The sequence below is a fragment of the Lycorma delicatula genome, chromosome 1, assembly GCF_047948215.1.
Source record: "Lycorma delicatula isolate Av1 chromosome 1, ASM4794821v1, whole genome shotgun sequence".
NCBI lineage: Eukaryota > Metazoa > Arthropoda > Insecta > Hemiptera > Fulgoridae > Lycorma > Lycorma delicatula.
Genome location: NC_134455.1, coordinates 343,023,049 through 343,049,069, shown reverse-complemented (window position 1 = coordinate 343,049,069; position 26,021 = coordinate 343,023,049). Strand labels below are relative to the sequence as shown.

The 26,021-nt window shown below is 29.9% G+C and overlaps 1 protein-coding gene across 1 annotated transcript; it reads left to right on the top strand.

Moving 5' to 3' along the window:
* Window positions 1–537: 537 nt before the first annotated feature.
* On the top strand, window positions 538–19,652 carry Thor (eukaryotic translation initiation factor 4E binding protein thor). The gene is made up of 3 exons (XM_075382322.1): window positions 538–990; window positions 8,864–9,037; window positions 17,835–19,652. Exons 1-3 carry the CDS (start codon window positions 849–851, stop codon window positions 17,879–17,881), a joined length of 363 nt encoding a protein of 120 aa, XP_075238437.1. The 5' UTR covers window positions 538–848; the 3' UTR covers window positions 17,882–19,652.
* Window positions 19,653–26,021: the final 6,369 nt, after the last annotated feature.

The following is a 26,021-nucleotide window of genomic DNA, read 5'->3' as shown; positions in this document are numbered from 1 at the left end:
TGGAGAATCCAAATCAGAATATATTTATTGAATGCCATAATTTCAGTATACACTGATATTTCAGTTCACTGTTTTGTTTATAATTTTTTTATTATACAAATATGCTTGATTTATTATTTAGTGCTTCTGAAAATAAATATCATGAGCAAAGTAAATACATTTGCTATGACGAAGATAAAGTTATACGTTATGACAAAAAACAAGTTTTACCTTGTAGGTGATATTTTATTCTGGTTGATGTCAATTTTTATTTCTTTTATAACCTTGATAGTTCAAACAGTACCCTAATTTAAGTTGTACACTCCCGCCGACTACGACGCAGTTGTGAACAACGTGTCTGTTGTGTTGAATTATTTCATTTGTTTGTTATTGAATACTGTGTTGTTGAAATCATATTTAAAATTTTTACTAGAATTATTTTAATGAGATTAAACTATTTTGAAATCATACAATTTGTGGTAATTTATCACACTTCTTGAATTTCAAGTTACCGAATTCAACGACATTTTATTGTATTTGTTTGTTGGTAAGCGTGTATGTTTTTCTGCAACGCATTGGTTCCTACTGTGCAGTGCTGGATGTTAATGGTGTCTAAGGGGTGTTAAGTTGAGGTAGCAATAATTCGTGTTTAACTCTGTTATTCTTTCTTCTGCCTTCTTATTTTATCTTATACTTTATCTTGTAATCTGTTTCTTCGTAAAAAAAGATATTTTATACTTCCTGAAAATATAGATCTTCCAAGTTTAAAAATTTATACGTAGTTGTAGAATTATCGTTATCATTTAATAAGTATTTGCTGGTTTCGTTAAGCATTATTCTTTTTGTATCATAAATAATAAAAAGTCATTATGTCAGCATCTCCTGTCGCTCGTCAGGCCACCCAAAGTCAGACAATTCCTTCTCGTAGAATTCTTATTAACGATTCTTCTCAATTGCCAGTAGATTACTCCACAACACCTGGAGGAACATTGTACTCTACAACTCCTGGAGGTAAGAAATTAATTTATGTAACGTGTTCTTTAACATGTTACATATAACTTTTTTTCTAACAAAATGTTGCTCTCGCACAAGGTCAGACTGGAAAAGTCATTTGTTTTTATACTTTACAGGACTAAGTTAAAGAAAAACTATAGTAGGTATATTTTCTATCAATTAAAATATTATATCTGCCCCTAAAACTATTTTTTATAGTTAAAACAAGTTTAAAGTTTATTAAGATGTGTTATTTATGGGAAAATAAATCGATCCTGTTGGTCGCATTTATGTAGGTGTTTTACCTTCCAAAACGATATTTGATGTGTATCTCCGGGTTATAAAATGATAGCTTTGTAAAATTTTTTTTTTAATGAAGTAGATGTTTTAATAATTTTTGTAAATGTCTACTCTTGTTACCCGAGAAAATTTATTTCCAAGAACGATATCAGCAAAAATTTTAATTTTGATGCCCATGACTTAATGTTGTTTTAAAATATGAAACATTTCTAAAAAGCTCATCCTTAATTGTATTTATTTTTGATGACTGCCATTCTCTATTTTCTTTATTTTTTCATACTACTGGTTTAAAATGTAATTCACAATTTTTAAATGATGCTAATTTATTTGTTTTAATTTATTGAAAAAGTTGTAAACAAAGTCAAGGTCATCAACTAAATATCAATCTATCTAATTTTGGATTTGCTTTAATCCTCAAATCATAAACATTCATATGTTTTTAGTGTAAATATAATCAAAATCATCATCATTGCTGGGTAATGGATTGTTATATTGTAATGATATAAACCTGATGTCATTCTGATTTTCAATTTTCAAACAAAAATTTAGCAGTATGACAAGTAGATGTAAAAAAAATTATGCATATTTACACTTTGCAGAGTGTAACCGTAGTTAATGCTTTTTAGTCTTTGTCATTTCTTTATTCTTTTTTTATATTTATGAAGATGCAGATTTCTTACCTTTTCTGTTTCTTGTGATCAGCTAGTTTTTGTTTAGGTGGCCTTTTTTCATTTATTCACATTTTAGATAAATAAAGCTTATTTTAAAAAGCACAAGATACGTGAAAAACATTTTTTTCAATTCGTCTTTAAATTAAAATGATGTTCTTCAAATGTGGTAGATTATTTATTTTTTTTATGCTTTTTCATATTGTCAGTTATTTTAGATTTATGTTTGATTAACCCTATGGTGGTCGGGCAGAAAAAAGTTAAGGATAACTTAATAACTCAATAACTTAAGGATAACTCAATAATGGTTAGGCTGGGTCTGTTGGACCCAAGAAATAAAACACGATATATCAATATTAAATATATTTAATTACAAAAAATCATTAATATCTAGAGCGATACAAGATAAGATAATATTATTTCATTTTGAAAAAGTTTTAAATATTTTTAAAGAATTTTTAAAAAATACAATTTTTTTATATTAAAAATCTGAGTATCTTGCAAAAATGTTATTTAAAAAATGAAAACCTCTATTAAATCATTTGTATATAACAAAATCTTAAATATTTACAAAGGTAGCAATGTAAGATTTAATTTGACGTAGGTTAGAAGAGAAATGCATGGTAAATAAACAAGATACTTATCTGTTAATTCTTTACTTTTCAAAGCAGTCTTCACACACAATTTCTGCATGTATCAGACAACCACACCCTTTACTTTTTACATAAATACTTAGTTTTATTGATAGTTCACGTTATATATGGTGGTCTAACCATATTTGGATCACATTGGTAATTTTGTTTTACAGAGTCAATAAAAAATATTCATAGATTCGACTACTAAGTCAGTCAATCGACAACTAAGGCAATTGTTGTTTTTTGAAAAACAATTCCCATGATTCTATTGGTGGGAATATATTCATTACATGTCTGACACTGCCAGGTAAGTATGTGGAAACTATATTGTGCCACCTAGTTCTGACATTTTACAGGCAAACTTATTTCCTCAATTTGGTTTTTTATCTCCACCCAAATAGAAGTATGATGACAACATACCTGAATCTGCATGAGCAGCATTGGCTGAAGTGGGCATGGGATCACTAGAAACAGAAGACACTTTCAGTTCTACAGTTTCTATTTATCAATTACTAAGTTCACATTCACTATTGCTGTCATGGTCACTAAGTAGTTCAAAGTTCGGATTGACATCAGAATCATCAATCTTACTTAAATCATTATATAAAATTCTGTCAATTTCACGAATAGAAAGTTTTATTTTCAAAATTTATCAGAACATCATTGGAGTTTTGTACATTATGTAACTGACTAAAATTACATGTACAACAGTAAAACACTATATTTGATACAGACTAAAATTAGTAACGAAAACGGTCGGACTGGGGTTTGTCAGGCCAACATGCGATTTACTAAATTGTTATTCACAACTGATGCAATAAGTTGCTGAATTGTGATATCAGCGACCTCTTGGGGCGTTTTAGGAAGGTACATGAGTGTTCAATTCAAAACAATAACTTTAAAAAAAAGCAATACTTTACAATGAAAACTGCTGGATCTCAGAGACCCTGCCTGACCATACTAGGGTTAAGTTTTTAATAGTACCCATTGTTTTAACAAATTTTGTATACAAGAATTATTTTCTGTTAAACAAATTTTTATTAAGACTAAATTGCTTGAGCAGTTAAGTTTATTATTGAATTACAGAAGAGTTAATCAAATATCTTTGGGTTTTTATTCATTGTATAGGCAACATTTCAATTATAAACACTTTTTATAAATATATATATTTATATATTACTTAAACATTGAGTTCTACTTTTTGTTTATAAATGTATATGTTACTGGAATATTGAGTACTTAAAATAATGACAGACTATTGAAATTTAAATGCTACACTTAATATGAAGCATATTAGATTATTATTATTATAATTATTTTATAATACAGTAATTGTTTATTGTGAAACCAATTGATGAAACAGGGCTAGGAGGTATACCTTTAAACCCCAACTTTTGTTCATAAAATCAGTTACAGCAAAATCACAGTACACAACCAAAGGTAATCTTACAATTATAATTGTAAGCAGAATATATAAACTGAAAAAAACCAGTAGCGAAATGTGTCATGGTACTATAAGAAAAGTCAATGTAGACAACCCAATAAAATAAAGAAAATTAAGAAAACAATCTTTAATAAAGACAAATTAATTATTAAAAAAATCAAAGCAGGTAGTCTACTGACTACCTGCCAAAAATAAGTCAAAAGTTTTACAAAAACAAAACTTTTTTTTTTAAGTAATGAAATGTGAAGAAAGTGGAAGAGAGAAATTATATAATAAATACATAATTAACAGAAGTAACATAAGGTAATAACATAATTAACATCAAAATAATAACTATAACTATTTCATTGGAAGAAAACCACGAGAGAAAAAATACAGTAATTCAGATGAACAGTGTAATGACAAAAACAGATATCTAAACTTATTTTATTCAGATGATTATTTAATTGTGATTTAATTGAGGTAAGATTTTCAATAACAAAAAGCTGTTTCAATAGCCAAGAAGATTTCTATATGCATCTTGTATGATATGATTATTATGGCTGACAAAGTCATCATTTGTGATTGTTGTCAGGAAGACCTGCTTTTCTTAGTTATATTTTAGACACATGTCAAGATGAAAATTTTATTTATAAAAGATTATCAGTTTTATTTTTGTTTCTAATTACTTTTATTAGTGCAGTATTGTTGATAGATTGAAAATATGTAGGTAGTTTTCATTTTTGAAGCATGTGTTTTAATATTTTAAATATTAATAGAGAATCTAAATTTATGAAATACATATTTGGCTATTCACCTTTTTATTCATGAGTAATTCACAATAAAAAGCAAATAATTTGTAATTCAATTTAATAAATGCACATATGGACAAGGTTTTGTTCTGCTTGCATTAAGTGTTAAATTACACAAGTCATATATTTCTGGATTTTAATATTACCTTCCTAAGTAAATCTCTATATCAGTCATCGAGCTCTCTGTAAAAGAGTTAGACACAAAAAAACAACCTTTTTTTTAATCTATAAACAATTCATTTCCAATTTTCCACTTTTGATGTACAGTTGCTAGAACTGATGTATAGATTCCTGGAACAAGGAAACCAGAGTTTCCAGGACAGTACATTGTCAAAATATATGTGCCCAGATTATATACTTAAGTAAATTTTAAATGGTAATCAGCTTCTTGTAAGCGATTGTTGTAGGTAAGATACTTTTCATTACTATTTAAGTGAAGGTTAATTTTATTTTTATCCATTCAGCTACATGAGACTATTAATGGCATCAACACATTCATTGATCAATTCATCATTAAGCATGTTAACACTTATGATCATCATCAATACTACAGAATTCAAATAGTCTGAAACATCATTAAAATTGATAGAATAGAGGAGGGGTCAACACACTCCCTTATGGAATATATTTCGTAAGTTACTACTTACGAAAAGACATGTTCATATAAATTATACTTTCCTGCCTGTCATATGAGTAAGATTCAAACTATTCCTTCATCACCATAAAATAACCATAATTATGATAATTTGGCCAGTACTTATTCATAAACTGCAGTTAGATCTTTTATTAAAATATAAAAGAACCATTGACTATAACTTTTCTATAGTTCTCGGGAAAGTTTATATATTCTGTCACTGGTAGCTGGGCAGGGGAGTTACTATGGTTAGGTTAAATTAAAATGGATCATGGAAGTTATGCTGTATCACTGCACTTGTTAAGGTAGTTGTAAACCTGATCATTGTACTTTCAAGGCATGGTCATTTAAACAGCATATCTAATAAACTCCTTGGTCAATAGTGTGAAGAAGAATTCCAGACACATCATAAAATTTGCTATTTTAAATAATATATTTACAGAAATTTTACCTCCACCTTTTCAGAGAGATTTTATCAGTAGCTTTCCTAGCACCAGGAGAAAATTTCACTTGAAAAAAATGTATTTTCTGTTGTAAAAGTGCTTCTACACAGGATAACTTGGAAGGACTTAAAGTGTGTAGAAGTTTATTTCAATACTTGCAGGATTGAAGTGTCATTTTATAGCAAAACATATTAACATATTCATCAATGATCTAGTTGGTGTGAGCATCACTACTGGTGGATAAAATCCCACTTGAAATCGGTTTCCTAACTACTTATGTTGTGTCTTCAGTAACTCTAGTGATGATTCCATTTTTTGAGTTTAACAGTAATGGATGATAAGAGCAGACAAACATTTATATTTAATAAAAGAAACTGTGATAAAAATCTACATCAGCTGAAAGTTTAAGGAAAATATTTTTCAGTGTTTCATTGCTCCTTATATAGACTATGCAGCTTTAGAGTATGATGAAATGAAAAGTATGTTACACCAAAAGATATGTTTTGTATACAAGTTAATTGTGGAGTATCATGATGTAATGTTTTTTTTTTTTGTAAAACTGAATTGAAGGAACATTTGTTTTTACTTCCTTGTACGAAGTAAAAGAAGTATTGTGATAGCGAAAAATTTAAGATTTCAACGGAAATATCCATTTTGACTAGTTTCAGTGTGACATTTTTACGTACATAGGTATGTATGTATCTCGCATAACTCAAAAACGATTAACCATAGGATGTAAAAATTTTGGATTTAGCACTGTAACACCTAGTTGTGCATCTCCCCTTTTAATTGTAATTGACTGAACCAAAAGTGTCCAAAAAAGCCCAAAATCCCCAAAAGTCTGGATTTTGGACCTTTTTTTTTAACTAATAAGCCCTCTTTGAGAGCTTTTCAACTATATTATAAGTGGTACTTATTTTCATTGGTTCCTGAGTTATAACCAAATAAAATTTTAATTAATGAAATATTTGGGTCTTACAAGGGAAGGCACATCGCTTTGAATCAGATTTAATCTCCTTTTTTTATTTTAAATATATTGATTTATTAATAATTATTAAGCTGTGATTGTAAAAAAGTATTTACTATAAATAATTATTCAATAATAACAATAAAAAAAAATATGAAAAAAATCAGAAGTTATTAGTAAAATAAAATTTTATATATTTTAAAAAATGTGTATATGCAATTTAATAGGCATTATTACTCATGTGTAAATGTAACAGATTTGGTGAAACATCTGATTATTTAATATTAATTGAAAATTATTAGAATCGTATTTTTTGATTTTCTAGTTTAAATTTATTTAATTATTCTGGAATTTCTGTTTAATTTTATCTACATTAAAGTTAACTACAGAGTGACTGAAAAATAGATCCTCATAAGAACAACACTAAGGCATAATACCCGATCTTTAATAAATTGCAAAATATTCTTACCTTTTAGTTCATTACTCCTCTGATATTGTTGGGACAATATTCTCCCTAGGTCGGAGTTAATTATCTATAATTTCGTTTATATGTTTTCGTTGCCAATCATTTAATCACTCTGATTTGATATAATTATTCTGATCTTAATTTGTGTACACGTTCTCTAGTTTTCAAATTTTCTCTTTATATTCATCATGCTGTCTTTTTATTAACTAACTTTTTATTCTTTCTTTGGTTGTAACATTTTCTTCCTCTTTATATTTATCATCTTTTCTTAATATTTGCATTCTTTCTTTGCTTGCAACATTTTCTTTGTGATTATGTGTTTTTGGTTTGCAAAATTTTCTTCCTTTTTATTCTTTCTCTGATTTTAGCATTTTCATCCTCTTTATATTTATCATCTCATAATTTTTTTATTCTTTCCTTGTTCTTAATATTTTTTTCCTCTTCATATTTATCTTCTTATTGTTTTTTTTTCAGATATTTCTTCATGTTATCTTTCTTTTTCCTGTATGATTGTTTCTTTTTCATTTTTGATTATTCACCAAATAATCCAATAATAAAAACGAAATATTTTACACCATAAGACTGAAATTAACATTTGTAACTAGTATACAGGAGTTCACTAAATGGAATAGCTTAAAACTTTGCTCTGAAACTGCTGTTAATCAGCAACTCATTAAGTTACAGATAATACTGATCTAGTAATACAAGTAATAAAGGGACTTTTACTCTGTCCTAATATTTCATGTAAAATTGTTGAATTAATAATTGTATAAATATTTGATGTTAATAAAAACTAATATTTCAGCAATTGTGTAACTGTCCACTTTATTAAAGAATTGGAAGATTATATCTCACTTTCAATACAAATGTTTAAATGAAGTGCAGCAAAAAATATGTGTATGTAACTTAATAGTCTTACAAGAATATCATGTAGTGTCCACATCAGATTTTTTTCTTTATACTTAATACATAATTTTCTGTTAGTTTTATTTAACCCGTAATAACGCTTGAATGTAATCTCTACAAGATGAATATTTTGTGTGTTTAAAAGCATTTTAAGCCTCAAATTCCATAGTTGGTGAAATTTTCTGCTTTGCCATATACCTTAAATCATAATGTACACTTCATTATAACACTTGCCTTTGACCAATCCAAGTCTACATGAATGAACTTGCATGATTTATCAATCATCGACTGAAACATTATTGATTTAAGTCGCACAAATGCTACAGTTTTAGTTTTACTGTCTTAAAGTTGAAATTATAATTTTTTCATTTTCAAATTAGGAAATGCTTTTAATTTTTAGCCAGTGTAAGGAACAAAAAGCCCATACATAGGTATTATTGACCCAATTATTAATCAGGATATTAAATTAAGCAATCAATCAAACCTGCTTTGTTGCAATTTTCTGTTGTTTTGTTGTTATTGAAACTAGTAATAATAATAATAATGTTCAATTGGGTATGATCCTTAAACAACTCATGATGATATAAATAAATTTTATTTCTTTTGTGTTATTTATTTAAAAAGGTGCTTTTTTCAGGTACACGAATCGTTTATGAAAGAGCGACTCTGCTGCATTTAAGAAATTCCCCGATTGCTCGAACACCACCAAAACATTTACCTAATATACCAGATATTCTATTAAAAAGTTCTCCTGATTCAATTCATGAACCAAAAGAAAATGGAAGTACTATTAGTAGTCCTATCAAAAAAGGTAAAATTATTGTTAATTGTTTAATTTGTTTTTAAATTAAGTGGAAAATTTCCACTGTGTGTTGTACATGCTCAAATTTTAAGCATTGTATATCTTTTTTTACATCTAGGCATGTGTACTTTTGACATTCATTGTGACTCGAGTTAATAAACCCTTATATTTTTTACTATATTGTAGAAAGACTTCTGTACTGTGTAACTAACTTCTATAATAGAGGAGTTAGTTGATGACTGTAAAACTACAGAGAAGAAATAAAAATAAATTTAAGCAAAATCATCCCATCCAATGTAATCAGATAACTCTTTAATTTTTTATTTGAGTATCAGTGATAATAATTAGTTATGATTGTTGATATTTATCTTTCTAAACAAAGATTTTGTAGTGTTCGTTTTTTTTAATTTGCTTTTGAAATGAATTTTGAGTATGCTTCTTTTTTTATTCCATTTATATTTTTTATTCTGTTCTTTCATTGTTCCTTTTAATAAATCTCACCACAGTTGTTTGATCTTTTTTCAGTTATTATCTCTTATATGATTTTTCTTTATAATCTACTTAAAATTAAATTATGTAACCGTTTTATATTAGAAGGTGATTTGGGATTTCCCATTTTCGTCTCTTTTTTAAAATAAATCTGATTCATAAAAAAAAAAAACACAAGATGCTGGTATTATAAGCTACCGGGTTGGTCTAGTGGTGAACGCGTCTTACCAAATCAGGTGATTTGGAAGTCGAGAGTTCCAGCGTTCAAGTCCTAGTAAAGCCAGTTATTTTTACATGGATTTGAATACTAGATCGTGGATACCAGTGTTCTTTGGTGGTTGGGTTTCAATTAACCACACATCTCAGGAACCGTCAAACTGAGAATGTACAAGACTACACTTCATTTACACTCATACATATCATCCTCATTCATCCTCTGAAGAATTATCTAAACAGTAGTTACGGAGGCTAAACAGGAAAAAGAAAGAAAAGGTGGCTTCACATCTTGGGAAATTAAAGGATTGTATGTACAAGGGCTATTCCATTTTAATTCAACAAATGATCAGTGTATCACTATATTTGATTTTGATGATATTTGGTATATGATAACTGTTCACCTTGTAGTTGCCAAAAAAATTTTTTTTGTATATTTGCCGTTTCCATCACTTCTTCCTTGAGTTGTAGCATTCTTATTTTACAACACAAGGCAACAGGCCTGTTTTTTACCTTTTAACTCTTAGGTACTTATTTTAAAAAATTGGACTGTTACAAAGTGTCCTTCATTAAAAAAAAATGACTGCCAAATCTTAAGATTTTGAAAATGTCTTGTTTTGAGGCCCAAAAACCATATGTGGGACAGGTGGCAAAAATCTGAAATGTTTACAGCAGTAAGTACATTTTATCTATTTTAAAAGCATATCAAATTTATTTGTTACTCTAATGGGTTGACTGACTAGTAATGAAGCCATCAAAACTACTAAAAACACTGTTCCTTCTAACCATGAATAATGTATCCAAAAAATTCACAGCATGTATTTTTTTCAGATAATAATGTAGGCCTACTATACAAAATATTTTGATATGTTTATAATGAGCTTATTTTCTAGGTAGTTTGTTACTTAAAGTATGGCTCATACAAACTAATGTTTAAACATGAAAGTGAATAGACATGCATGGACATGAGTGTTTGCATAATCCTGAATGTAAACATTGTAGAACGCTCGGTTACTGTTTTGATTTCAATGTGATATCTTGTACTGTTGCTAGTGTTAATACTGTGGTAAGGTAATGTACACTTGTTTAAAAAGTAATTTTATTAGCAATGAACTTCTCTTTTATGCGATATCTTTTATTTTTAATTTTATTAATTAGAGAAATTTTTATTTTTGCTGTAGAGAAACTGGGATAACACAAAGTGAGGTGCAGTTGGTAGTTTTATAATTTATACTAACTGTATTGTTATTGTAAGAACCCTTGAATTTTATAAAAACTGATTATGGAGTGTTCAATTGGCATTCACACTGAAACAAAAAATATGTACTTTTCATAAAACTGAATATTTAGATAAATATTTTCATATTAATGGGAAAAGTTGCTCTGACCCATTTAGTTGTCACACTAAACCGGTTACGAAATCTCTTAGAGAAATATATTTGACAATTTCAACAAGCAATCCAAATTTAAAATTAATTCCGGGCAGAGCACTGTGTACAAAATGCTTAAACAAAATACGAAAACCACAAGATGATACAGAAAGCAAACCGGAATGTCGAGATATATTTGAGCCTTAATGTGTTGGGTCCGGTGAATAAAGCTTGTTCAGTACTTGGCATTTCTCCTGATAAGGTTTAAAATTTATCGAGCAGCACAAAGGAACCAATTTAAAAAATTAAGTTACAAAATAGCAAAGTCATTTACCAGTAAATTAAACGATTCGTTTGATTTAAATATTTCTACAGAAGAAACCAGATAAGTACCACAAAATTATGCTGATTTAGGTAGGGAATATGAAGCAACTTAATCATTAATATAAAGGATAAAATGAAAACAGTTACATCAACTCAGGAAAAATACCAAACAGAACATTCAAAATGAGTTAAGTGTTAGTAATTAGCCCTTCAGCCCAAATAATTAATTAAAACAAGTGGAATTTTGCCACAAATCGATAAAAATAAACCCTGTCACGTACTTGATGAAAATATTATTAAATATGTTTAAGATTTTTACCAGAATGATGAGCATAGCTGAATGATGCTAGGCAAGAAGGATTGTGTCTCTGTAAGACAAGCTTACAAAAAGAAAATTAATATTAAAAAAAGCTTATCTTATGTAACTTAAAAGAATTGTTCACAGCTTTCTATGAAAAACATAATTTAAAGATTGGTTTTTCAAACCAAATTTTCTGATTTAAGACCGAAATTTTGTGTTCTGGCTGGTGGGTCAGGTATTCTGTGTGTATCACCCTCCAAAATGTAAAACTCATGTTATCTGCTCTAAAAATGAAATTTGAATGTATAATTCTCCTTTCAACCAGGTATTTGATATAGAAAATGAAACGTGCATGCCACCACAGTGTGAAAAATGTCCAGGCACTAATGAAATGCTGCTCAGATTACTGCAAGAGAGCTGGGATGATTTTGATTCTGAAATTATCTTCAAACAGTGGGTTTCTGTTGACCGTTGGGAACTAAATATTCAAAATTTTCCATTTCAAGAGTACTTAGATAAACTTACTGAAAATTTAATTAATCTAGAAAGGCATCATTTTGTTGCAAAGAAACAAGCTAATGTCCTCAACATTAAAAAGGGAAACTTGTTGGAGGATGAATGTATTGTAATGGGAGACTTCTCTCGAAATTTTCCTTGTGTGATACAGAATGAAGTCCAGTCATATCACTGGTCAAAAATTTATGCCTCAGTACATCCATTTCTCACATAAAAGAAGAAAAATTACAAAACCAAAGTTACTGTGTGATTAGTAAGTACTTGAAGCACAATACTACATTGTTCTTCTGCTTCCAAAAGCAAGTTATAAATAAAGTAAAAACACTGTTGCCAGAAGTTAAACATTTTTTTTATTTTTCTAGTGGCTCCTCAGCCCAGTATGAAAAAAAATTTCATAAATTTGTGCTACCATCAAGATTTTGAAATCGCAGCTGAATGGCATTTTTTTGCCTCATAGCATGGAAAAGGACAATGTTATGGTATTGGTGGAACTGTGACTAAAGCAAGCCTTCAAAGGACAGTCGGCAATCAAATTTTTACACTTCTGAAATGTACAATTATTGCAAATACAATATTAAAAATAAAACATTTATTTTCTGCTCTAATAAAGATGTTCAAGAGACTGAAGTATACCTCAGTTCTTGTTACAGGTAATCACAACAGTCCCAGAAACAAGAACCTTTCATAATTATGTTTCAACAAATCAGAAATGTATTCTGAAAGTTCAGGGACCTCTGAACCAGAAATATTTCCGTTTGTTTCGGTACACAAGAACAAAAAAAATTGTTAATGTTTGTTAATGCAAAAAAAGTAGTTAGTGTTCTGATGATTGCTTTATAGGTTTACAAAAGCCAAAATGTAGAAGTTATGTCTGCTGCGTATACGATGGCAAGTGGTGGTTAGACAAAGTCATTGAAATCAAAATACATGAAAATTAAGAGGAATATCAAATACACTTTTTCCATCTGCAGGGTCCTGGTACTTTATTCAAGAAATCATTAAGAGATAACAAACATGGGTTCAACTAGAAAATATTTTAAAGATTCTCATGCCTTCAGACATTTTTCTATCTACTATTGGAAGAGAACACAACATTACACCAAAGATGAATAAGGACTTAATAGTTCTACTCAATAAAAAAAATGGCAGGAGCACTAACTTATGTTAAGTTTGTTATCAAAAAGTGCAAGATTTATTCATAACTTCCATTAGCAGGAGCAAAATAAGGTAAAAGTGAATTGAAGAACTTGCTAATGTATTTGAATTGTTTATCATTTTGTAATTATTATTTGTCATTCTGTAACTGACTATTTATTAATTATCAATTTATTCATTTTAATGAGTTTAGTTGTAATTTTTATAATCTGAAAAAATACAGAACATTCAGTATTTTTGGATACGTTGTTTACAGTTAAAAGGAATGGTGTTTTTAGCAATTTTGTTGGCTTCATTACTAGTCACCCCTTTAAGCAACAAAATAAATTTTATATGGTTTTCAAGTACATAAAATGTACTTACTACTGTAAACATTTCAGATTTTTGCCAAGTGTCCCACATGTGGTTTTTGGGCCCCAAAATGAGACATTTCCAAAATCTTAAGATTTGGCAGTCATATTTTATAATGAAGGATGCTTGGTAACAGTCCAATATTTTTTAATAAGTACACTAGTACCTAAGAGTTAAAAGGTAAAAAGCAGGTCTGTTGCCTTGTGTTGTAAAATAAGAATGCTACAGCTCAAGGAAAAATTGATGAAAATGGCTGTTTTTTTACCTGTTGGCAAGTTAGAAAATAGTATATTACTCTTCTTTTTTTTTTTGTCTGGTTTGTTGCAGCTCTCCAAGATTCCCTATCTAGTGCTAGTCGTTTCATTTCAGTATACCCCCTACATCCTACATCCCTAACAATTTGTTTTACATATTCCAAACGTGGCCTGCCTACACAATCTTTTCCTTCTACCTGTCCTTCCAATATTAAAGCGACTATTCCAGGATGCCTTAGTATGTGGCCTATAAGTCTGTCTCTTCTTTTAACTATATTTTTCCAAATGCTTCTTTCTTCATCTATTTGCTGCAATACCTCTTCATTTGTCACTTTATCCACCCATCTGATTTTTAACATTCTCCTATAGCACCACATTTCAAAAGCTTCTAATCTTTTCTTCTCAGATACTCCGATTGTCCTAGTTTCACTTCCATAAAGCGACACTCCAAACATATACTTTCAAAAATCTTTACTTGACATTGAAATTAATTTTTGATGTAAACAAATTATATTTCTTACTGAAGGCTCGTTTAGCTTGTGCTGTTCGGTATTTTATATCGCTCCTGCTTCGTCCATCTTTAGTAATTCTACGCCCAAATAACAAAATTCTTCTACCTCCATAATCTTTTCTCCTCCTATTTTCACATTCAGTGGTCCGTCTTTGTTATTTCTAATACATTTCATTACTTTTGTTTTGTATTTGTTTATTTTCATGCGATAGTTCTTGCGTAGGACTTCATCTATGCCATTCATTGTTTCTTCTAAATCCTTTTTACTCTCGGCTAGAATTACTATATCATCAGCAAATCGTAGCATCTATATCTTTTCACCTTGTACTGTTACTCTGAATCTAAATTGTTCTTTAACATCATTAACTGCTAGTTCCATGTAAAGATTAAAAAGTAACGGGGATAGGGAACATCCTTGTCGGACTCCCTTTCTTATTACGGCTTCTTTCTTATGTTCTTCGATTATTACTGTTGCTGTTTGTTCCGGTTCCTGTACATGTTACGGTTCCTGTACATGTTAGCAATTGTTCTTCTATCTGTATTTGAACCCTAATTTTTTTAAAATGCTGAACATTTTATTCCAGTCTACGTTATCGAATGCCTTTTCTAGGTCTATAAACGCCAAGTATGTTGGTTTGTTTTTCTTTAATCTTTCTTCTACTATTAATCTGAGGCCTAAAATTGCTTCCCTTGTCCCTATACTTTTCCTGAAACCAAATTGGTCTTCTCTTAATACTTCTTCCACTCTCCTCTCAATTCTTCTGTATAGAATTCTAGTTAAGATTTTTGATGCACGACTAGTTAAACTAATTGTTCTGTATTCTTCACATTTATCAGCCCCTGCTTTCTTTGGTATCATGACTGTAACACTTTTTTTGAAGTCTGACGGAACTTTCCCTTTTACATAAATATTACACACCAGCTTGTATAATCTATCAATCGCTTCCTCACCTGCACTGCGCAGTAATTCTACAGGTATTCCGTCTATTCCAGGAGCCTTTCTGCCATTTAAATCTTTTAATGCTCTCTTAAATTGAGATCTCAGTATTGTTTCTCCCATTTCATCCTCCTCAACTTCCTCTTCTTTCTCTATAACACCATTTTCTAATTCATTTCCTCCGTATAACTCTTCATTATATTCCACCCATCTATCGACTTTACCTTTCTTATTACATATTGGTGTACCATCTTTGTTTAACACATTATTAGATTTTAATTTATGTACCCTAAAATTTTCCTTAACTTTCCTGTATGCTCCGTCTATTTTACCAATGTTCATTTCTCTTTCCACTTCTGAACACTTTTCTTTAATCCACTCTTCTTTCGCTAGTTTGCACTTCCTGTTTATACCATTTCTTAATTGTCGGTAGTTCCTTTTACTTTCTTCATCACTAGCATTCTTATATTTTCTACATTCATCCATCAGCTGCAATATATCGTCTGAAACCCAAGGTTTTCTACCAGTTCTCTTTGTTCCGCCTAAGTTCGCTTCTGCTGATTTAATAATTTCCTTTTTAACATTCTCCCATTCTTCTTCTACATTTTCTACCTTATCTTTTTTACTCAGACCTCTTGCGATGTCCTCCTCAAAAATCTTCTTTACCTCCTCTTCCTCAAGCTTCTCTAAATTCCACCGATTCATCTGACACCTTTTCTTCAGGTTTTTAAATCCCAATTTACATTTCATTATCACCAAATTATGGTCGCTATCAATGACTGCTCCAGGGTAAGTTTTGCAGTCAACGAGTTGATTCCTAAATCTTTGCTTAACCATGATATAATCTATCTGGTACCTTGCAATATCGCCTGGCTTTTTCCAAGGGTATATTCTTCTATTATGATTTTTAAATTGGGTGTTGGCAATTACTAAATTATACTTTGTGCTAAACTCTATAAGTCTGTCCCCTCTTTCATTCCTTTTGCCCAGCCCGTATTCACCTACTATATTTCCTTCTTTGCCCTTTCCAATGCTTGCATTCCAATTTCCAACTATTATTAAATTTTCATCTCCTTTTACGTGTTTAATTGCTTCATCAATCTCTTCGTATACACACTCTACCTCATCATCATCATGGGCGCTTGTAGGCATATAGATGTTAACAATCGTTGTCGGTTTAGGTTTTGATTTTATCTTTATTACAATGATTCTATTGCTATGCGTTTTGAAATATTCTACTCTCTTCCCTATCTTCTTGTTCATTATGAAACCTACTCCTGCCTGCCCATTTTTTGAAGCTGAGTTTATTATTCTAAAATCACCTGACCAAAAGTCGCCTTCCTCTTCCCACCGAACCTCACTAATTCCTACTACATCCACATTTATCCTATCCATTTCTCTTTTTAAATTTTCCAGCCTACCAACCTTTTTTAAACTTCTAACATTCCACGCTCCGACTCGTAGAACGTTATTTTTTAATTTTCTGGTGACCCCCTCCTTAGTAGTCCCCACCCGGAGATCCGAACGGGGGACTAGTTTACCTCCGGAATATTTTACCAAGGAAGGCCTTCCTTGGTAAAATATTATAGCTATATGGAGGCCATCATTGCTATAAGAAAATGCAGAGAGCCACATTTTCTTGGAAAAAAAGCAGCTGTAGTTTTCCATTGCTTTCAGCTGCGCAGTACTCAGAGAACTGAGTGATGTTGATATGGCCGTTTAAGTCATCCTGACTCACGCCCCTAACAACTGCTGAAAGAGCTGCTGCCCTCTTTCAGGAATCATTCCTTAGTCTGGCTCTCAACAGATACCTCTCCGATATGATTGCACCTTCGGTCCAGCTACTCTGTATCACTGAGTACTCAAGCCCCCTCACCAACGGCAAGGTCTCATGATTCATAGAGGAGGTTGTATTACTCAAGAAAAAAATTTTTTTTAATTATAAAAAAAATTTTTTGGTGGGTAGTCATTATACACCAAATATCATCAAAATCAAAAATAGTGATGCAATAAAAGTTTTGAAAATTTGTGGAATTAAAATTTAATACCTCACAAAAGAAAAGAGTGGAGAAATCTATCAAATATATAAGAAGCGATGGAGAAGAGTAATAAAGTAAATCACTTTGTAAATACTACTAAGAAATATAAAATATCTGTATTGATATGTAGAGTGTGACTGTTACATAACTGAGCATCCAATCCTGGTACACACATGTATTTATTCTATCAGTAGATGTGAAGACAAGATTGGATGTAATGTTATTATTTTTAAGGTTTTTGATGTTTTACATTGCTATTGAAATATTCATTTGATTGATACTTGACTGTGTGTTATATATGCTAATTACTAATTTTTAAAAAAATCTAAATTGCTTTTTATTTCAGAACCAGTTGTTGATGAAAGCAGTGAACAATTTCAGATGGATATGTAACATTCAGAAATGTTATTCATAACAATCATTGGAGAATATGTCATAAAATGGTTATTTTTAAGACAGTCCAAATGAAATTAAAAACATTAATTTTGTGCTGTTTTCATCTATTTTAAAATTTTCATTTATGCTCAGGTACAGTATCTTTTAGAAGTGTGAGTCATTCATCATAAATGATGATTTGATGAAAATTGCCTGTATGTAACTAAAAAGATTTTGACATATATAAAAAAAAATTTATTGTGTTAATTTGGTTTGGCACCTTGTAAAAGTAATCATTTTATGAATACGTAATATGTCATGTTATGTACATTGGTATAATTGAAAGGAATGGATTTTATTAAATCAGTTTATCTTGAGAAACCTTTTAAAGTGATATTCTATATAAAAGCTACTGCATTAGTTATTTGCAATAATTTTAAAGACGGTGTTTATTGAGAAACCTACATTGTATCGTTGTGTATTTTTTATATTAAAGCTTTTTTTATTGGGTACACAGTTTGATTGTTAAATTTTTTATTTATAAAAAGTTGTAAAATAAGTACAAATTTTTACAGCTACAAATATATATATATATATATCTTATGTATTTTAAGTATGTAAAATACCTGTGTTCTCTTTTCTGTACAGATTTTGTAGTAGTTGCCTATTTTTGGATTAATGTTATTATTCAAGTTGTTATTGTGTGAAATTATTATAAATTAAAAAAAATTAATGTATTGTGAGTTTTGTATACTTAAAAATTGTAAAAAATAAAATAATTACAGCAAAATTTATGTAAATATGCATTTTATTGGTCCAACAAATTGTTAGACCTTTGAGTTAATGTTGTTACTGTGAGTTAATTATATTGTGTTCAATATTGGCTAAAGACTGCATAAATGTGGGGAAAACTGTAAATTAGCACATGGATTACATTTATTGTTATTGCTCAGGTTCTAGATTTTTTCAAATCAAAAACTGTTATTTTTATTATAACAAGTTTAGTATTTCCTTAATCATTAAATTTGAATATCAAGACAAGTAGAGGTATAGTGAGTAGTATGGTAGTAATAAAATGAGACAATATTGTAGATGAAAAAATGTGATTATTTGATTTGCTTCTAATTTTGTTTGCTTATTAATTATTTTTGTGCCATAAAAAGTGATTTAAATAATCTTACTATCTATCCTTTGTAATTTTTGGCTTTCAGTGATAGGTGTTTTGTAATTACCGTTGTGAGTAATAAATAACTAGTCGTGTCATAAGTTAATCTGAGTTCCAAAGATTGTTTAAGAAATTTGTCTTCGCAAATGAAAGTATAATTTTTTATATATTTTCTTATTATTATTATAAGGCTTATCTGGAGTATTTAGAATATAGCTTTTAAATATTGTAATATATATATATTTTTTAATGCCTGTATTTACTTGATTATTCTAAAATACTAAAGAAACAGTCACAATAAGTGTTCTTTTTTTATTAAGTTTCAACAAAATATAGCTTAGAATTAAATTTTATCAGAACACATGTTTTAATTGAAAATATTTCTATTTATTAATAAATGTTAATATTGTATTGTTAAATTTATATATTTAAAGTTGTGTGATGCATTACTGAATCAATTATTATATAATTCAGTTTACTTTTCTCACTGTATTTTTGTATGTTGATGTAAGAAATAATTGAAAGTTGAATTTTAATCAAAACTAATTCTCTTGTCAGAAAACATGTTATTTTGTCTACATATGTGGCATTATTATGTAATAAACCTATTTCCAGTAAACTGGATTATTTTGTTTTTCTTCTCCTTTGGTATTAATTTTATTAGTGTAGTTTACTTTAAACTAAACGCTTTATTTACATGCTGTAAAACTGATTTTGTACATATTAATTTATTTTAAAATGTTTACCAATTGTTCACCATTGAAGATATGACATCTATGTCTTTTTCGTAGAATAATTCTGCAGTAGATTATTCCACAATAAGAATACAAACTGTTTCTTGTAATATAAAAATAGTTATTCAATCATTGAGATTTAAGTCTTAAATTTTCTCAAGTCCATGAAGTGTTGAAATAATTAGCATTAACCGATACTGAAACATATTGTATTGCATTAAAATGGTAAACTCAATAACTCATTCTTTTTACGCCTCATAGTTAAATATACGTTCACTTTTGCAATGCATTAGATATCTAGATGATTGATTGGACTGCTCTGTTTGGCAGATATAATCATCTCTATCTTCATTAAGTGGTCTCAGTTAGATTCTGAATATATCGAATTATCATAATTATTTGACTAAGACAGTAGGTACTTCAAAGATGAAAAAATGGCTTGTATACCTTAACCTCTGAAATACCACTAAATTCATTCACATTTGGTAAATCTGGTATATATTTGGTAACATGGAGGGATTTTTTTGTTTCTGATGCTTGCAAATTGTGATGATCTCGCTCGGATGAAATTCTCCAAAATCGTTAACCTCAAAATTCTTCAGCACTCAGAAATGACTATGCACTTCTTTATCAATAATATTGAGAGCCTGCAACCTGGTAGAATTTAACCTTCAGTCTTTTCTGAGGAATTTGCCAATCTGTTGATTGGAAGATTCAAATTGTAATTTTGCATGTTTAGTGTATTTGGCTGTGAGTATAGGTTAGTATGACACAATCCCATACTCTTCACTTGACCCAGATATCCCAGTCAAGGTGTGTTATCCAGAAGCCTCTGTCCTAAATCTCGTACCATTTCATAATATTTTTATGCTTAGATGAATCATTCTAGAATTTTGTTCAGAATTTTCACTGCACTGTCTTAACAGACACATTTTTCATGTATTCTAACATACAGAATGCTTTCTCATATTGATTAAATGCCATTTTTGCTACTACTGTCACTTAGCAGGAAATCATGTTCATGTTAACACTAATTTGAACAGTTAAATACCATTTTAATATAGTACAGCTTAATACGTGTTTGATAATTTGCTACAAAGTACTTTTTTTAATTATTTAACATTGGTGTGTTTAAAAATTTAGATGTCACCTGAACTGAGCTACATGAGACACCAGTAAATTGTACAGTATCTTTAATGTGGTGCTACACAAAGCATCCATGACTCAGTTACATTCCGTGTGAAATGGTACCACATTTCTAAGATTTGTAACCTTCTTCATAACTACCTATAAGATCTTGTGCATCTTGTTCAGTCACAAATCAAGTCTAAATTTTGTGACTTATGGGTGAATCATACCGCATTGCTTTTATTACTTTTGTGTTTTATTATTAGACAGATTTCATAAGAAAGTTACCTGTTGTAATTGGTACAATGACTTCTGGAAAATTTTGACATATCTTCACATTTCACATCCCCCAGACCCCAAAACTACCCTCAGTCCAAAAGTATATATATATTTCACTTTCTTGTGGACACGATAACTGCCGTAATTTTGTACCATTCACTTTCAAACTGATACATAAAATATAACAACCTAAAATCTTGGTCGAATACATTAATGGGCAAAAGTTAGTCCTTGGGGAGGGGCTTTTTTGAAAAAAACGAAATATTTTTATAATTTTCTTCTTAAGTATAATATCAAATTTGTTTAAAGTTCCTACTATTCTTCGGATAAGGGCTTAAAACTTATCTACATAAAGGCTTTTGATATCGCCAACCATTGGCCTAGGAGGTGGAAAAAATGGGGTTTCGAAGACAAAAAAAAATCATACTTCCTAATAGTCACAGTATCGAATTGGTTTAAAGTGGTCATTAGTTCTCTAAACACTACCTAAAACTTTTGTCTTAAACAATTTTTGATACAACCAACCTTTACGGCAAGGGATGACCAAATTGTTGCTGGAATTGTAAGAAGATGGGGCTTGTCGTATGCTAAACATGTGAAACATTTTTTCATGTGCATCCATTATCATATTAAGTAAATTTGAAGTTTTTCTTAACTTTAAGGTTGAAATCTTTTTTATCCCCTACTTAGCACCAGTGAAATCTACCTCTGCCTTCCGGCATGCCGAAAGGGATTTTTTTTAAATGTATTTTTAATATATGTCTGCTAGTTATTGTTAGCTTTAATTTTTCTTATGATTTTATATTTTAAAATATCAATTGTATTTTGATTTTATTTCAACAAATTAAAATAGCAGGCTGAACTTACTTCAGCATAACAGCTTACTAGAATAAATATTAACAATGACAACTTTGTAATAATATAAAAATTAATTACATATTTTATTTATTTTTTGCTAATAAACCAAATTTATACAAAATATTAATGAAGTAATAAATTACAAGAACTTGGTGTATAATAATTGTAGGTTTTGTAAGTATCTTGCGTATGTAACTTACTGAAATTAGTAATATTGTGTAATAATAATGTACTAATATTAATATATGGTGGAAATCCACCATAAATTAGAGAAAACTCGAGTGACGGTTGACTCAAAAATTTTCAAATAGATTTTTGGTAAATTCAAGGTTCAAATCTTTTGAACTTATGTTCAATTTTTATTTTTTTTTATATGAAGGGGCTGAATATATTTTGATAGTGTTAAAAAAAAAAATAATAATAATGATGATCAATGATCAGTAAAATATGAGAGTGCATAGAAGAAATACTCTGCTAAGGCCCACTTGTAAAATAAGTTCAAGTCACTGGTGATTTGGGATGCAGCCAATGTATTCAAATATTTCATGGACTAAGAAATAAAATTATACAAAATGGTCATCTGTGTGCTTATTTACAGAGAGTTCTTTTGTTGGGATAAGTTTTATTTTTTAAAGGGCAGCGTATAGCATACAGATAAAAATATGATCTTATTGGTATTAACAGTAAGCATCAAAGAGATCAGTGATAAAAAATCTCAGTTCATTTGATGTGGTTGGGGGAAAGATCCAGAATATTGTTATACATTTATAAAAATAAAGAATAAATTTATAGAAATTCATCTTTTAAAGGATTTAAAACAAAATAGCCTTTAAATGAATTAACCAAAACTCTTATGAATTTGCCTCATCTGTAGGTGGGAGTGAAGAATACACACATGATATTTCCTGTCAGTTTCATACAGTAAAATCCTTCAACTCAAATATATACACTCATGACATTACTTTTATAAAAAGTAAAATTATTAATTAAAAATTTTATTGTATAAAATGACTTAATTAAAATAATATAAAAAGTGAATTAAATTTAGAGTAGTTTTTAAGAACAGAAAGTAAATAAGTAAAATAAACCAAAATGCACATTTTATTTTTACACTGTTATATAACTGCAGTAAACAGTTTATATATTTCATATTAAACTGTATATTAAAGCATCAAAGACTACGTCTGCTTGCTGATGGTTTTTGGCATTACATAATACCATGTAACTCTAAAACATAAAATTATATTTTTACCAGTTGTTCACATACACTAGAAGATCAATTTGTGTAAATTTCAGATTTTTTTTGTTCAGTCCCACTTAGGATATAAACTAACAAAAATCAGAATTTTTAGAAAAATGCCCCTTTTGAGGAGAGATGATAAAAATAATGAGTTTTGTATTTTTTATATATTCCACCACATATAGTAAATAAACTGACAGAATATCAGTTTTTACCTTATGATTTATTTAACTCTGAATTGTAATTTTCTTATTTAAGAGATTTTAAAAGTAAAGTGGTATCTTTAAGAAGCATAAATGTTGCAAAACGTTTTACTGATTGGTGAAATTTTGGTTTTCTTTTATTGAGTATGGTCAGTTATAAAAATGATTTAACTACAAATTTCTAAATTCTACAGACATATAACTGTGATAAAATATTTGTTATAAATTTATATTAATTATATATATAAAATTTTAAATATCCAATATTTAAGGATTCAGAATTAGAAGTTTAAAAATATGTATTTCGTTAATACTACTAGCCAGAAAATTGTTTATTTAAAATTTTTTTTTTTGTTTAAAAAAATAGACTAATGTATTGGGAAACGGGTATTTATTTTATTAAAACATTTATTCAGTTCTGAAAAGAATTTGCCTAAAACATGATAAACGTATAAAAACTCCATTAACAAGGTTTTACAGTATGACTTGTATAGTGCTACTGCAAGCTGGTTTTATGAAGTGTCACTTTTTATTTCAACCCAAAAAGTGAAATGAAACCATAATGAAGTATTACATCAATAATCTAAATTAAAACAGTAAAATTGCCATCTGCTGAATGCCAAATGATATATAAATAGCTGAAAGCTACTACTGACTATTCAAATACGAGGGTGAATCAAATTTAAATAATTTTTCTGTTCTACGCAGCAAGCAGTTCTGAGCTGGATGGTAGCGTGGAGAGTTTAATGTTCAGTGTGTTAGAGAGGGGAATCAGCTTGGTTAGCTGATTGGTCCTGTTCTGTCATCAGTACAGCCATGAGTGAGCAAAAGGTTCCGTTGTCTGTTGCACTATGTATAATCATAAAGTTTTTAAATAATGAAGGCATTAAATCCGCAGAAATTTTAACTTGTTTAAAGGTACTGCTTGGGGACACTACACTGTACACTGTAGAACCAAGTGTATACGTGGGCCAGGTGAGAAAGTGTAGGAAATGAAAGTCATGATTGATGCCCAAGATCAAGTCACAGCTGACAACATCCATGCCATTCAAGAGCTTATCAAAGGTGATCGCCAGTTCATTGTTGAAGAAATCACATCAGAAATGGGGCTATGGAAATTTTCAATCTGTTATCACTGTTTATCTTGGCTTTTAGAAAAATTAGTGCTCAGTGGGATATGAGGTTTTTAATTGAAAATCAAAAACGGGTCAGGTTGGAGATCTGTTGGAGACTTTTGAATCGATTTCAGCAAGAACAGGACAATTTTTTAAGGCACTTCATCACATGTGATGAGACATGGGTCCATCATTACACTCCGGAGTCAAAAATGACAAAGGAAGGATGAGGACTGTCCAGTGAAGGCCAAAACCCATCTGTCGGCCAGAAGATTACAACAATTTTTTTTTACTCAAGGGGAGTTTTACTCCATTGATTTTCTCCACAATCAACAAACAGTGAATACGGCTTACTATTGCCAGCTGCTTGTCATTAAAAGCCGTCTACCAAAACAAAAGACAGGGTATGCCCATCAGAGATCTCATCCTTCTCCGTGACAATGCCAAGCAGTATACCATGATTTTGACAAGGGATAAATTGGAAAAATGCACTGGGAAACCCTTGACCACCCAACCTACAGTTCAGATTTGTCCCCCTGTGACTATTTTTTGTTTGCTCCCTTGAAAGAATCAATTGGAGGGGAATGACTTGAAAACAATGAAGACAGCAAGGAGCCATGAACAGTTGGTTGACGACTCATCCTCAAACTTTTTACGAACAAGGAATATTCAAGCTTCCATCATCATTGGCAAAAGTGTGTAGATTGTGCAGGAGACTATGTAGAGAAATGATGTAGGTATGAATTTTATATATTAATCAATAAATTTATTTTTAAAAAAATATTTATATTTGATTCACCTTTGTATTTTAATATAAACAGACGGCCCTGAGAAATTTTAACAGATTAGTAACATTGTTTCATTGTTCCCCACCATACTTTGCATATCAGCGCCTAGTTTAATCTTGTTATGCAATGCTACATAACAGATATAATCCACAAGTATGTAGTGATTAGTTGGCAGTCGCAGCGAGCACAATTGGGTCCATCTGTTTGTCATCAGATATCCTTGAGTGAGCCTAGTTTGCCTTACTCGCAAATGTCAAATAATAACCTTCTCTCAACAGTTATTTCTGTATGAGGAGCTCAATGCTAATACAGTGTTCTTAACTGAACGAAATTTATTGTTGATGGTAGCATTCCATTCATTTTGCCACTCATCATGAACCACCCTCGTCAGAAAATTGATGAAATCTTTCGAGACAACGCAATTGGTGAAAGGAAGCTGGAAACAAGCCTCTTTGCCACATATTAGCGCGCTCATTGCCTGAAATTCCGTTATGGCTGGGGATCCAGCAGAAGCTCATAGTTATATTATGTTGAGTCATTTCAGAAATAACACTGAATCTCGCATACAATAGGGTGTCTTAAATACATGTACTAATCGCCTGTAAGGCACTCAAAAACTGAGCAGACAAATATGTGTCAAAATGTTGG

Bases quoted from the DNA above. Each gene is read 5' to 3' on its own strand.
- Thor (XM_075382322.1), top strand. From the start codon at position 849: ATGTCAGCATCTCCTGTCGCTCGTCAGGCCACCCAAAGTCAGACAATT. The intron at 991-8,863 runs GTAAGAAATTAA...TGCTTTTTTCAG, and splicing joins GTACTCTACAACTCCTGGAG to GTACACGAATCGTTTATGAA. The intron at 9,038-17,834 runs GTAAAATTATTG...TTTTTATTTCAG, and splicing joins TAGTAGTCCTATCAAAAAAG to AACCAGTTGTTGATGAAAGC.